The following is a 15839-nucleotide window of genomic DNA, read 5'->3' as shown; positions in this document are numbered from 1 at the left end:
TGTTTGTCCCTCAATCAGCGGCAATAAGACAACAAGTCCAGCTAATCAAGAGAAAGCATCCATTATGCATCCAGCAAGTCAATTGACAATAACGCAACACGCTCGTCATGCCTCACACACACACACATACACACACACACACACACATACACCTTGCCAATCAGACCTCATTACCGGTATTGATCGCGCACACTCACAGACAAACTGCTGAGAGCCACATTTCACTTAGCGGCTTTGAACAATGCCGTAATCATACGACAAACTGCTGCTATATCGGTCAGCGTGCCCAGCGTCAGAAGCAGAGGCGGGGAAGTCACAGGAAAGGGACCAGATCGATGTCATATAGAGTCCAACGTCAAGCTTCTCTCGGTTCTCATTCCCCAGCCAGCCGCCGAGGGGACCTGACGGCGTGCCGGGAACTAACTGGCCGGGAGCTAGTTGGCGCACGTTGGGACAGTGGTCGTGGTGGTGATACGGTTAGTGAGAGGCTTGTTAGTGCATAGTTTGTGAGAGTGACTGAAGGAGAGGGTAAGTTTTTTTGTTTTTTTTTTTCCTTTTTTTGCAATCTTACGCCCTTTCTTCCCTTTGCTTCATCTATCCTTTTTATTTTTCCTTTTTCCTATCTCTCTCTCTCCTTTTCTTCTTCTCCATAACCTCCACCACCATCTCCTCCTCCTCCTCCTCCTCCTCCTCCTCCTCCTCCTCCTCCTCCTCCTCCTCCTCTTCTTCTTCTTGACGCGCAACAGGTGAGTAAAGACAAGTGTATAACCTTCCGCAAATTAGTTAGCGATATTTCAGTCTGTGAGATATCTCTGTCTCTGTGTACCGATATGTCTTCATTTAATTTGTATTTGCGAGGGGACGTAATTATATATTTCGAAAAGAAATGAACTAATATTTAATCAAGCAGCAAAATACACGAATCTTTTCTATGATTTCACATCAAACTTTCTTGTGTGTGTGTGTGTGTGTGTGTGTGTGTGTGTGTGTGTGTGTGTGTGTGTGTGTGTGTGTGTGTGTGTTTTATGTAAAAGGGGGACAGGCCTAAGGGAACAAAAACGAAGAAAATAAAAAGGCCCACTGAGGTGCCACGTCCTAATGGATTATCTAAAACAGGAGGATAAGTGTCTCGATATTTCATTCTTGAGAGAATTTAAGTCATAGGAAGAAAGAGGCAGAGAAACCCAGAATTTTGGTTAACTCTTGCATTAGAGAAATGGACAAGATTGGAATGTGTGTTTGTGTGTGTATGTGTGTCATTTGCGTACAGTCGTCTGCCGGTCATCCAACCAGCCGTTCCCCTATGTAAAAGCTCAGAACTCATTGTAACCGATCTTTGGATAGGACTGACACCACTCACACGTCACACACCGGACAGCGAGGTTACATCCCGTGTTGGGTGAACAGGGGCTACTCATTAAGAGGCTCGCCCATTTGCCTCGCCGCTTTCGGGACAGGAACCTGAGCCTTCTCAGTTGTGAGCCGAGCGTGCTGACCACTACACTACGCGTTGTGTGTGTGTGTTTGTATCCCACTGATGACACATACAGTCAGTAGTCACTCAACACACTCACGTCCACTTTGTTTAGCTTTTCCTCAGTCTTAGGTCCTCTGATCAGTTCACCATCTTGTCAGGTTTTGTTACCAGACTGTCGGCAGAGCAGAGGACTCAAAAAAGACTGAGAAAAATACAGGGTGAGCATAAAGTGTTTCCCTGATTTTGAATGTTCATTTATGAAAACACATATGATACAAAAATGTTCTTGGATCACTTAAAGTCCACGTCTATTTTTTTTTTTTTTTTTTTTTTTCATTTACACACTTCACATATGAACTTCAATGAGCTTCAACGCGTGGCCCTTTCGTCCCTCAGAGCACACCTAAGCGATGGTCCAACACCATGACCCCACGTTTGCCAGACATTGCGCCACTTATCTTATTTTAATGAGGGCGTGTGAAGGATAACGTGCACCGTACACCTGTTCGCGTTCCTCAAACTCCGAAAGCAAGAATAACTGAATCAATGGGATCCATAATAGTTGAGATCCTTCTCAACACTTGGCGTGAAATTGAATATCGCATCGATGTGCTCCGAGCGACGAAAGAGGCACACGCTGGAGTTCACTGATGTTCATGTGTGAAGGAAAAAAAATTCTGGACGTGGACTGTAAGTGGCCAAAAACATTATTTGTATGTTGTATTTGTTTTTTTTTTTAAAGCCCTTAATCAGGGAAAGACTTTATGTTCACCCTGTATAACACACAAAAGAAGGCTACTTGACTTCTGACCACAGTTGTACAGTTCAGTCCGTCACGCCACCCAGTCCCTTACCCCCTCACGCTCTGAACGAGGTGCTGTAAGGAGAGGAGATGAGTTTTAGGGATAATTGAAATAGCTTTCAGCGGTGTGCAGTACTTCTAAGGACAGCCAGGGTACATACTAGGCACTGTCAGGACTCTGCCAGAAGACTTCATTGTTATGGCGCTTAATAATATACTAAGTATATACTCGTATAGGAAATCTCAGGTTACGAGTAACAGCTACCAGTACGAGTAACAGCTCGTACTGGTAGCTGCGTGTGTGTGTGTGTGTGTGTGTGTGTGTGTGTGTGTGTGTGTGTGTGTGTGTAAACACACACACACACTATATATATATATATATATATATATATATATATATATATATATATATATATATATATATATATATATATATATATATATATATATATATATATATATATATATATATATATATATATATATATATATATATATATATATATACAATATGGCGTATCATTATACAGTACTTCACTAAATAAATGGCAACAATGTGTGTTCCAAACGGCTTGCAGGGAGCGGTTATCCAGCACCCCCCCCTGCACCCTCCCTGTACTCTTATGTCATGACATCCTTAATTCAGTTGGCCAATCAATCCGCCATCACAGAAAAGTCACTTCTCCCAACGTAGGGCGAGTCTGGAATGGCTCTCCTACTCAAACAGATAAACAAAACAAATACGCTACTCAAAACGACGAGAAAATAAATAAGAACCGGTAATCACCTCGACCCTTGCTCAAAACATTGACATTTATTGAACTCCACCTTCACACAAATACAACACAAAAACGTGACACTACTGCAACGAAGGAAAAGGTCACCGAAAACACACACACACACACACACACACACACACACACACACACACACACACACACACACACACACACATAAGTATCTGCAGAAAAAGTTTTTCAGATAAAACAAATAGATTAGTGGAATGCATTACCTGAGAGAGCTGTGTATGCAGGTAGAATACGTTGATTCAAAGAAAATAATTAAAGAATAAAAAAAAAAAGACATTACCAGGCTGATGAAATACTATAAAAATGAATTGGTAAACACACACACACACACACACACACACACACACACACACACACACACACACACGCACTTCATCAGCCATTATCCATTCCCTTCTCTTCCCCATTCTTTCCTCCCTTCCTTTCCTTATTCCTCCCCCATTCTTTCCTAAAATTTTCTTTATCCTGCTCTCCTCCTCCCGCCCAACACACACATACTTTCCCCTTGGCTACCTCCCACTTCCCTTGTCCAACACTCTCCTTATTACACACACATACACACACACACACACATCAGTCTCTTCCCTGCACTGCTGGTATGGTGAAAATAGTGCTAAGATAAGTCACTGTATTCATGTCTCAAACGAGTATCGATTATGTCTCACACACACACACACACACACACACACACACACACACACACACGCACACACACACACACACACACTTCTAGCAGCTGTGTTTTTATTCATCGTCATTTACTTGCTCCTTACTAATTATCTTGTTGTTGTTTTTTTTTCTTTTTTGGCACAATGACAGGCTCATCTGAGTCTTCATATTCAGAATGGGGCCTTTTTTCTTCTTTTCTCTTTTTTTTTTTATCACAAAGAGCAATCTGATTATTGAACATCTTTTCTTTTCTTTTTTTTTCTTATTCATCACAAAGAGCAATTTCATTACTGAATACCTTAATGGAAGGGAATTTAATTATTTCATTTTTCATTTTACGAGTATTTGATTTATTTATTTATTTATTCATTTCACTTGTTTATTTATGTGTTCGCTCATTTCCATTTATTTTTTTCCTTGTTCTATTTTTCAGTTTATTCATTTTCATTTACATCTGACTATTTGGTTATTATTTATTTATTTATGTATCTATCTATGTATCAGTCTATCTGTAAATCAGCCAATTAATCTATCTATCTACCAATCTATCTATTTCATTCTTTATTCATATTTATTCACCTATGTATTTTCCACATACACAAAAACAACCAAGTGTCTCTCCATTAACTAATATACTAAATCAAACTTTTACTTTTCATTTCTCTTTGTATAATCCCTTTCTTTTTTTTTTCATATCCATATAAAGAAAATCACCCTTCTTTTTTTTTCGCCCCTCTTTTACCTCCCTCTCCACAAATATCGTACGAATATCCTGCATATTATGAATCCTTTTTACTTTTATTTATTTTGCATATAAACAAACACCCACCTCACTATCGCTCACTGTAATGGGATTCTTCCTTTCTGTTCTTTTCTTCTCCTTTCTCCCTCCCCTTATGAATATATACGAGTGTGTATGAATGTGCTGCTCTTTTAGTCCTGGTAAGAGTTGGCATCATGAGAGGTGGAGGCAACTGACAATGCAACACAAAGCCCGATTTTTTTTTTTTTTCCCTTGCAGACCTTTATCAATTAGTGTTTTTGTTTGTCACTTGGTTGTGAACTCTCTCTCTCTCTCTCTCTCTCTCTCTCTCTCTCTCTCTCTCTCTCTCTCTCTCTCTCTCTCTCTCTCTCTCTCTCTCTCCGAAGCAAAACTTTTTTTTCTTGTTTCCAGAGAAGAGTACACGAGTCGGCTTTTATTTATTTACTTTATCTTACTACTTTTATTTTGTTTAACTATTATTATCATTATTATTATTATTATTATTATTATTATTATTTTCATTACTACTACTACTACTACTACTACTACTACTACTACTACTACCACATCTACCACCACCACAACTGCTACTACCACTGCTACTACCATTACTACTACAACTACAACTACTACTACTGCTACTACTACTACTACTACTATTTTGCCCTAAGCCGGTCTCCTTAAAACATAAATGAGAAAAAATGAAGCAGACGGCTTGTGGCAGCTACTTGCTCTAATGCCGCCTTTTCCTCCGTGACAGAGGGCCATGGCGGTCTCAGAGAACACCCTGAAGGTCCTGCCGCGGAACCCCTTCAAATACGATAAAGTAAGTTGCATAATAGTAAAGTTTTCGTTGCCGCTCGCAAAAACTAACTACGTAAATAAATACATAAGTGAAATCAATTAATCAGTCAGTAGGGAATTTTGTGAGTAGCGTAGAATTAACGAGCTCAAAAATGCGCGGTGACTGATTCGAGTCTTATGTTATCGCTAACTTATTTTTCGTCAATTATTTTTCGAACCTCTGAACACGACGTGACGTCATCCCAGAAGTATAGAAGTTACGTTTTACAAAGAGAACACTTCCTTACTTGGTAGTGAAAATATTGTACATAAAAAAATGTAATAAAATAACATTCGATTTACAATGTAACATTTTTCTGTTCCATTGTTAAACTTGGTAACCTTTTACAGTTGCCTGCCTCAGTATGGAACAAAGGGAACTGAAATTAAATAAGAAAATATGTTAGTATTTCACCTTTGATGTTGATGTCTAATTACCGGTATACTCGTATGTTTCCCGTCAAGGGAACACCGACACCATGTTCTTTCCCTATTTATTCAACTATTTCTGTATTTTCTTGCATAAACTCCATATTATAATTCTTGTACAAAAACTGACTTCACCTACGTCCCTTGTGGAAGCACTGGCAAGAGATAATGTTATTTCTTCATTTAATCAAGATTCTCTACTCTATTTTTCACACCCTCCACAGGCAGTATTGTCGACCTGTGTGCTCTCATATGGACTGTCTTCAGAGGCCATAAAAATGATTAGTCAAATTCTCGTGGATATTTCTTTCACATATGTGTACAAGGAGACCCTGTCAAACTATAATTAGAATCATGAAGACTCCTTTTGGAAACTACAGTAACTTCAAAGAGAGCTTGTTAGAAGCTGTCGAGTTAACTAACCCTTTCACTGCTATTTAGTAAATCTTTTCTTAATCACTAACCACTCTGGGACATTTCTTCTCCTTCTCCAGCCACCTCCAAACATTATACTGACTAGAAATTGCAAAATATATTCCTTTACATCCCTTTCTTTCATACACTGCCTTTAGTGCTGTGGATCGTTGCATATCACAGTGAAAAATTAAGACGCCGGAAGGTTTGAGAATAAAATGATGTGTCGTATCTTTTGTACTCCAAATGACTTCGCGTATACATCCTTCCCTTGCAGGACTTTGTAAAGAAACGCACGGTAGCGGAGATGACGGACCTTATGTGCCAGGAAGCGACAGCTCACGGCATCGGGCACACGTGGAACAACCGACACAACTTCCTGGGTCTTTTCTGGCTGCTTGTGACGCTCGCTCTATTCTCCTTCCTCTTGTACGTGGCGGCAGTCCTCTGTATGGATTTTTGGTCTCGGGAGCCTCAGTCACAGGTATGGCAAGATTAGGTTAAGTCAGTCTAGGTTAGATTAGGTTAGACTGGCTTAGGTAAGATTTGGTTAGGTTAGGTTAGGTTAGGTTAGGTTAGGTTGGGTTAGGTTAGATTAGTTCAGGTAAAGTTAAGTCAGCTTAGTTTAGGTTAAGTTACGTCAGGTAATATTGGGTTAGGTGAGGTTACATTATGTTAGGTTAAGTTACGGTAGGTTAAGTTAGATTGGCTAAGATAAGGTTAGGTTTGGTTACATTAGGTTCGGTTAGTTTAGATTGGATTAGGACTGATTACGTTAGATTAGGGTAAGTCCTTTCATGTCAGATTACTTAAAGTTTTGTTAAGTTAGGAAGGGTTAGATTAGGTGAGGTTAAGTTAGGTAATCTTATGGAGACTCTTACATTATTCATGATCTTTGGAATGGAGCACGATTTGTCACAAGCCCAGTCAAGATGATGAATGAAGAGTTGGAAGAGAGATGATGATGGTGTAATTTGGTGCAATTTGTGAGTTTATGCCTTGGATAGCCTCAACTTCCCTCCTTCCATCCCTCATACGTACAAAGCATACAACCACTCCTTCCTTCCTTCCTTCCTAACACAATTCATACAACGCCCCTCTTCCTTCCTTCCTTCTTTCTTTCTTTCCTTTCTTCCTAACAATTCATACAACACCCTTCTTCTTTCATTACCTCCTTCCTAACACAATTCAAACAACGCCCTTCTTCCTTCCTTTTCTTTCCTTCCTAACACAATTCATACAACGCCCTTCTTCCTTCCTTCTTTCCCGCATCCCTGCTTGCCTCCCTTACACATCTTTCTTCCTCCCTTTCCCCTTCCCCTTACCCCTCCTCCTCCTTCTCGCCTGCCCCTTCCTTCAGACTACGGTCAAGCTGCTGCAGGGGGGAGGTCTGCAACTACCTTCAGTCGTCATCTGTAACCGAGCCTTCTTCTCGCGCCGCAAACTTGAAGGTGAGAGAGAGAGAGAGAGAGAGAGAGAGAGAGAGAGAGAGAGAGAGAGAGAGAGAGAGAGAGAGAGAGAGAGAGAGAGAGAGAGAGAGAGAGAGAGAGAGGGAGGGAGGGAGGCGAGGGGGGGTGTAACCGTCTTAACGAAATCCTAAGTTACGTAACTGAAATGGATAGGAAATTATCGAAGAAGAAGAAGAAGAGGAGGAGGAGGCGGAGGAGGAGGAGGAGTAAGAAGAGGAAGAGCAAAAAACAAGAACAAGAGAGGAAGAGGAGGAGGAGGAAATGAACAAAAGAAACAGAACATGAACAAGAACAAAAACAAGAACATGATGATGATGATGATGATGATGATTAATATGAATAACAAGCAAGGATTTAACCCACTGATTACGAAAAAATACAACCATAAATTCAATACAAACCTATAATGGCATTTCAGAATAGAACGAAACTGGTGTATTGGTACAAAAAAAAAAAGTTAATTGAACGTAATGTAAGTGAATGTACATTAAGATCAAGATCAAGAATACGGGATTGATTTCACTGTACCAGATTCAGTATCCGTGACATCTAATCATATACTGTACTTAAAGGGAGCTGCAGCCATTCAGACCAATAGTATATAGACAGTTAAATATATTCTCAAAATCTAAAATTCTAATTACTGAGCACTTAGTAAACGGGAAGTGTGTATAATGTGTGTGTGTGTGTGTGTGTGTGTGTGTGTGTGTGTGTGTGTGTGTGTGTGTGTGTGTGTGTTGAGTTTAATGTAAATGCCAAACACAAAAATTGTCTAATGAAAATATAACGAAAAATTATTCCTCCTTATGACTAATTCCAGTAACTTCACCTTTCCTAGCTATTCACCTAACCTAACTAAGTCTGTGTGTGTGTGTCATGTGCGTGTTTGCATGTACGTGTTCTGTTCCTCACCATACAACATATAAGTAGTAAGTCTGTGTGTGTGTCGTGTGTGTGTTTGTGTCGTGTCTTTTTCCAGCGTTCAACATCAGTAGCCACCTGACGCAGTACTTGATAGCGGTGAGCGGGTCGTCTTTCATCATTAGGGAGGACTTCCTCGCTACACAGAAGGCGGACACCTTCATGCAGGAGTCTCACGCTGAGCTGCTCCGCGTAATGACCAATCATGGCCTCGACTTCGTGCAACTCATCGAGACTATCTCTTACAGGTGTGTGCCGGGAGCCTGGGACCAGAATCGCGTTAATGTTGCTTTTCTTTTTTTATGTAAGAGGGGGAACATGAAAACTAGGGGAAAAAAAGGCCTACGAAGAGTGCCAGTCCCAAAAACAGGTCAAAACTTTAGAGGTCAAATTTAGAGGCTTGTTCTTCATTTTTTCCTCGTTCTCATTATGGGCTTCACTGTTTTGTTCATGTAGTTTGATGCGGTTTTGTCTTGTTATTGTGTGAGTAGGTATCTGTGGAATGACTAAGTTGTAAAGCTGTGGTCAATAAACTACTACTATTATTACTGTGTGTGTGTGTGTGTGTGTGTGTGTGTGTGTGTGTGTGTGTGTGTGTGTGTGTGTGTGTGTGTGTGTGTGCGCGCGCTCGTACGTAATTGCATTTTTACAGGATTGAGACAAGCTCGTAATGTCCCGTCTCTTGAAGTTAATTTGCTTTTAAAGAGTGTGTGTGTGTGTGTGTGTGTGTGTGTGTGTGTGTGAACCTAACGGAGGATTCTTTCTACAGTTTTATATCTACTTAAACGGTCATAAAGCGCCATCTCAGAATTGAATAAATAAACATGCTGGGCACACTGAAGGATAGAAACCAAGTAACAACACACTCACTATTGCTGTGCCGGGCGTTTCCCATCAGTCGTGCGTCCTTTGATCTACGGAGACTTTATTAACTGTCAGGTTTCGTCAGGTTAATGTCAGCGGATCATAGAACTTAATTGCACTCGCCAGCTACATGAAACTCCACCAAATCACCTGCCAGCTAGTCATAACAGTGAATAACACGCAGTTGTGCCGCACGAGTAAACAAATGATATATAATCTCTTAATAACGGAAAGCGCCATCCTCAACTTGATTAGAACCTTCAATGACAACTAGAATATAAGGAAATGGATGTCATGTGCACAGTTCAGGGGATGCTTTGTGGAGATCAACGCCCTTTTGCAGTGTCCTTAACTTCTCAGGTCCTCTTGTTCTTACCGAAAGGATTAACCCAACCACTAACCATTTCACTGTAACCAGGTAAAGCTTTCCTTACTTACCAATCTCTCTGAGACATCTTTCCTTGTTCTACAGCCACCCCCAAACATTATACTTGCTAGAAATTGCTAAATCTATTCCTTTTATCCTCTTCTTTCTTGTAGGTGCTTATAAAGATTGTATACATTGCTTTTAGTGTTGTGAATTAATAGGGTTAATGTACTAGGATTAAGTCACCTGGCTTGTGGCGCTCGCAGGTGTGACGAGGTGCTGCTGATGTGCGTGGTAGGGACTCAGCGTCATAACGCCACGGAATGCTGCAAGAAGTTTGTCCCCACCCCCACACTAAGCGGTCTGTGCCACACCTACTTCAGCTCGGCGACAGACACCCAGAACGCCGAGGGAGAGTACATGGGGGTGTCCTTTTACGTCAACATCACGGAGGGGGACTGGCCGGGTAAGACTCCCCACCCGAGCAACTGTATACCTTTTAGAGAGCCTTCATGGGACGGAAAGATGGATGTGACTGGAGTGGCCACACCCTTCAAGCCGTTCCTACCCCTACTCTTTTTTTTTAAGGGAAGGGTCTCTCTCTCTCTCTCTCTCTCTCTCTCTCTCTCTCTCTCTCTCTCTCTCTCTCTCTCTCTCTCTCTCTCTCTCTCTCTCTCACTATTTATCTATCTATCCAATACTGTAAAACAAACACTTCTTTCACTACTAATGTTAAAATCGAAATCACGACTTCCCTTCCCCTGTAGACATCGACCCGAGCATCGTGGACGTGTCACAAATGGTCAAGATGGGAATTCAGGTCACCCTCATGAGTAACCTGACCCACCCCGCCCTCCTGGTGCTAGGAAAGGGCGTGGTGCTGCCGCCAGGGGTCTACACCTCCGCCAGCGTCTCCCTTACTGAGGTGTGGCGCTTCCTGATGCGATTTTGTTCTTCTTCATTCGTTTTTTTTTTTTTTTCTTTATGGTGTGACGCATTTTTGTGGTATTTTATTTTGTGTCTGTATATTATTATTTTTTTTTTTTCATTTACTCGCGTTTCTTTTTTTTTTTTTTTTTTTTTTTTTGTTGCCTAACTTTTTAGTGTTTTATTAATTGTCTTCATTTTTTTTTTATTTAATCTAAATCTTTTCGTGTTCTCATTGAATTATATATATTTTTTAGGTCTCATTTCTCTCATATATGATTAGTAATAAAGAAAGGAGGCACACATCAGCTTTCCCAGGTCAGCCAATCACCTCACTTACACACAATGTACTTTAATAATATGAATAAGTCCGTTGCATGTCACGATCCACTTTTCTCTATTACTACAGACTAATGATTCCTCTTCACTGTTGAGTCTCGCGTGAGAGGGTTTCATATTGGCGAGCATTCAAACCACCTCAGTCAGTTGGGTGCACGTGCTCGACTATTTACTAATAAAACTTTCATCCTCGGGGCGGTGGGGAGCTGCAGGTGAGAGACACGGGACTCAAGACGGAGATCGATCTTTCCGAGACTCAGTGTGTGCCGCTGGACCAAGTGAACTACCTCACTGACCTCGAGGGATTCTTCTCCGTGGAGCAGAACTGTGACCTTGGGGCAGCCAGGATGTGTATCAACCAGTTCTACAACTGCACCAACTACGCCATGAACACTCGCATGAGTCACAGTGAGTCACGCATGAGTGAATGAGTACTTATTGTTGTTTGCCCGGATATCAGCCGAAAACCCACTAGGCCGCTGATGAGATGATTAGTTTTCAACAATACTCGGTTATAAATGTAATTTTTTTTTTTTATCTTAAAGCACCATCAAGCCGTGGGTGTAATATTTCGACTTCTTAAACATTAAACTACCTACGTTTATGTAAGTCAAATTATACAAAACCTTAGCTTATTCTTGCTAAGGAGATCAGACAGGCTTGTCTGCATCAAAAGATGTTTGTTTCTCCTTCCATGACGAGAGAAGATACAGAAGAGCCAAGTCATGAGCATACACGTGAAAAGATTACCTGTAACTTTCTAACACAACTCAATGTAACAAAGTCGCTTCTAACCACCGCTTACTAGTAAATCTCTAATTATAAATTAATAAATACCTTGATACTTAGCTACAGATCTCTATCAGAGCATTTAAAGAAGAAAGAACATTAATGTAATGCGTCGCGGTTGTACGCTGACAAATCCTTAATTAAATCCTTAATTAGATATTGACACTGGCATGCCTCGCCAGACCACCTCCCTCCCTGCCAGCTGGTCGACCACCTGCACCTGCACTGGTTGCTGCTGCGAGTGCTCGGACTGGACACACGCAAGGACAACAAGGAACACGTGAGGAGCAGCAACGCTAGTCTTCCGGAGGAACACACCAACTGCATCAAGAATGGTGAGAAAAAATAAAGGAAATAAACATTGTACTGAAAACAAGTGGAGGAAAAACACCGGGACTAATAGATTAATTGGACATTTTGCGCCACAAAACGAGGCTGCTGACCACGGCAACTGTTCAAAGAATCAAAATATCACAAAATTTTAAAAAAGAAATTGCAATCAAAAACAAAACAATGGTAATGTAAACGGCAGTGAGATCACGGGACTCTTCAGACCATGTATAGATGCACTCGCCTCCAGCCTGGCTCACCAGTCCCCCACAGAACAACAAAACACCGTGGTTGCTTACATCAGCCAGTAAAAGAAATTCAGTTACATACAAAAACCTCGACACCGACGCTATTACTAATTTCCTACGAGTGATGCAGGGGTTCAGAAAATTCTGGTTAGCGAAATCTCAGACAGGGGGGCAGCTATACATATGTGCTGTGCTTTGTGTAAGATTGTAGTAACACCAGGTTGCCATACTGAAATTATAATCATAGTTGTATCTTTTTCCCTGCATCAGAGAGAGTGAAGTGCCGCCGCCTGTGTGCCAGACATGACTTCACTTACACCACCAACCACCTGCCGATCCCCAGCAGCCTGTACCAGCACCTCAGGGACCAGTTCTCCCTCTCAAATGGGTGAATAAAAAAGATAAATGAAAAAAACACAGTATTTCTATATTACAGGGATTTCAAACGCCATCAAATCTTAGGCTCTTACGTGACTGTGATTTGATTACACTACACTACACTCACTAGTACAGAGGACTAGGGAAAAACTAACTATAACATAAAAGGAGAGAAAGATTCAGTATTCATTTCTTATTGCTAAGTGTAATTGATTCAACTTCGGAATTTAGGGTGGTAAAGTACTGTTTGTTGCGTTGAAGACAGACGGGAAGACTTGGGCACAGAAAAGTCATTATGGAGCTTTAGAAGAAGATCAGACAGATTTATGGATGAGGATGACAGGTGGAAGTAGGCAGGTATATTTGGTACAGTGATTGCCACGTGTAGGCCTAGTGGCTTCTTGCAGCTTCACTTATTTTATGATCCTCTAATGCTCCAAGCGCTCTACTTTATAGGTTCATGGAGTCGTTACTAATGGAGAGAGGAGGACATGAGCACGGACACGGGTGGGTACTTTTTATTCTTATTGTGTCCCTTCTGATGTCTAATCTCGACATTTCAGGAGCGAGGTGGCCATCGTGGCGGCCTTCTACCCCGACCTGCGCTACACCGAGGTGAAGATTTGGAGGAAAAATGTTGCGAATTTGTTGAGTAAGTGTTGTCACGATTTCACACACACACACACACACACACAGAGAGAGAGAGAGAGAGAGAGAGAGAAATACTTAACATGGAAAATAGAAACGTTTCATCTTCCAAAGACGAGTGAGTGAAATTCTGCAGCCATCTTAATAAATCTCTGAAAATGAGGGTGAAAGTGAAGACAAGAACGTAAACATGCCCCTATGATTGGTACTTACCCAATGATGAGGCTGTCACTCCTCCCCTTAACAACCTCGTTAGGGGCAAGAGGTTTGCTGCTGCTTGATCATCCTTTTTGTCCCTTGTCATGATTCACCACATCAACACAACACACTAGAGGCCGTTGTTTTGTCTCCCTTGTCTCAACACACCAACACAAACCTTAGAATCACACTTGTTCTGCTGTTGCTCGATCTTCCTACTTTTTCCTCCATTAGAGTAACACACCAGTATTGTCACATTCACGCAATACAACCAAGAACAACACCCAGTCTCACTCTCGTCCTTTTCTGGTGGCTGCCATGTATTCACAATAATATCAATGGATTTGTTTCACTTAGTACTTCTCTTCAGTTTGTAAGTTGAATCTAAACGGACAAAACATACCTCTACTCACTCACTTTTGCCAGTCTGCCGGCGCCTGGCTCAGCGAGAGTGGAGAGGCGGGAACAGGCGGCGTAAATGTAACCAACTTCTCCGTCGATGAACTTTTAGCTCAAAAATTTCCAAGATTTCATAACACTGTCCTGCAATTTATCTATTTATTTATTTATATACTCGTTTATTAATTTATTCTTATCTCTATTATTTTCTACTCGTTTTATTGACAGGCATGCATGAGAAAGGAATGATCACTGCACTCGAGACAACAAGATAGCTGAAGGATAAAAATATAGGGTATTAAAGAATGTTCCCGCCTCACACAATATACGCACTGATTTTTCGTCACGTTACACATCACGCACAAACAAACCCTTGGCGACAATCAGCTGGTGAAAGGTCCCTAACTCCCTTCACTGCGTTCCGTTTTCTTTCATCACCATTTGGTAGACCTCACTAATGTCAACTTAGGACGGTTATTTTGTGTTTATCCGATGTTTAACTAGAATATCGTTGTTATTCTGTACAGTGTTGGTATCTTATTCACAATGGTGTTGTCAAAATCTTCACTATCTTACAAACTCCGTAGACAAAACAGACAATATGATTATTTTCGTTCTTTTTGCTCCCATTTTCATACGTAGAGTCATATTTACATATTTTAATGCAGTCTATCCTTAAAAATCATCAAATTTCATAAACTATGCAGTAACATATACTACAAATATAAGTAGTTGAAACTCCATAAACTAAAGAACCGTGCAAAAGAAAGCCTCAAGAGAGAGAGAGAGAGAGAGAGAGAGAGATTTTTTTCACCCATTCCTCTTACTGCACCTCCCCTCCCTCCAGGCTCCTTGGGGGGCTACACTGGGGTCTTCCTGGGCTGTTCATTCGTCACCTTCATGGAGCTGCTGGTCTACATCGGCCTGGTGGTCGCCGTGTGGGTGAAGGACCTGCGGAACTGGCTGCGCGGGGAGGTGCATCCTGCCGCCAAGGAACGAGCAGGCAGTGCTGATTGACAAGTGACTGCCGTAGAGTTAGTGGTGGCAGATTAACGTTGATGTGTTACGGGTTGGTGAGTTTGTAACGTATCTGGAAACTTGGCCATATAGTTATGGTTATGATTAAGATCGATCTGTGCTAAAATGGAACACGGAAGCAAAATTTTACGTTAAGTACGATAAAACTTTCGATCTAGTCAGTTTCTTTTTTACACGAACTTATTCTTTTAATTGTGCTTGTGTAAAATCAGAAGATATTTCCGCTCTGCAAATCACGGTATTGAATGCTCTAGTCTTACTTTATTACGCTTAATGTAGCAAGATTAAACGCTAATATGCATATATGTTACGGGTTAATGAGTTTGTTTATAATATATGCTCATAACTTGGTCGTGTAGTTGCAGTTCTGTAAGACTGTTTTTCTTTTGAAGCCACTGAAATTATGTAATATCATTTTATTAAGACACATACAACAGAACTTTTGAGTTGTTGTGTATGCGTGTGTGTATGCTAAAAACTTGCTTCTATAATCACAAATGTGTAAGGTAACTTAAATTTAAATGTATCAGTAGAAGCGACTGCTGAACCATCACTTTCATCGTGTCAGCAAACATTATATCATAGCGTCATATCTCAGCTAACCAATATCTGCATTCCTCGCTCTGTGTGTTCGAGAGCTGAACATAAACTTTATATTAAGTGATATTTGGTATTGACGATGATGACGATGGTGATGTGTGTGAGAGAAAGATGAAGG

At 40.9% G+C, this 15839-nt stretch overlaps 1 protein-coding gene across 1 annotated transcript; it reads left to right on the top strand.

Moving 5' to 3' along the window:
- LOC135113515 (uncharacterized) lies at window positions 1-15100 on the top strand. The gene is made up of 12 exons (XM_064028754.1): window positions 1-476; window positions 5281-5346; window positions 6484-6690; window positions 7567-7657; window positions 8655-8844; window positions 10094-10293; window positions 10595-10752; window positions 11306-11501; window positions 12065-12217; window positions 12731-12848; window positions 13402-13490; window positions 14931-15100. The coding sequence occupies exons 1-12, from the start codon at window positions 108-110 to the stop codon at window positions 15098-15100; spliced, it is 2007 nt and encodes a 668-aa protein (XP_063884824.1). The 5' UTR covers window positions 1-107.
- The last annotated feature ends 739 nt before the right edge of the window (window positions 15101-15839 follow it).

Source organism: Scylla paramamosain, chromosome 26 (assembly GCF_035594125.1).
Source record: "Scylla paramamosain isolate STU-SP2022 chromosome 26, ASM3559412v1, whole genome shotgun sequence".
In the NCBI taxonomy this organism is placed as follows: domain Eukaryota; kingdom Metazoa; phylum Arthropoda; class Malacostraca; order Decapoda; family Portunidae; genus Scylla; species Scylla paramamosain.
This window is presented reverse-complemented; position numbering and strand designations above follow the sequence as displayed.

Bases quoted from the DNA above. Each gene is read 5' to 3' on its own strand.
- LOC135113515 (XM_064028754.1), top strand. From the start codon at position 108: ATGCCTCACACACACACACATACACACACACACACACACATACACCTT. The intron at 7,658-8,654 runs GTGAGAGAGAGA...GTCTTTTTCCAG, and splicing joins CTCGCGCCGCAAACTTGAAG to CGTTCAACATCAGTAGCCAC. The intron at 12,849-13,401 runs GTGAATAAAAAA...TCGACATTTCAG, and splicing joins CAGTTCTCCCTCTCAAATGG to GAGCGAGGTGGCCATCGTGG.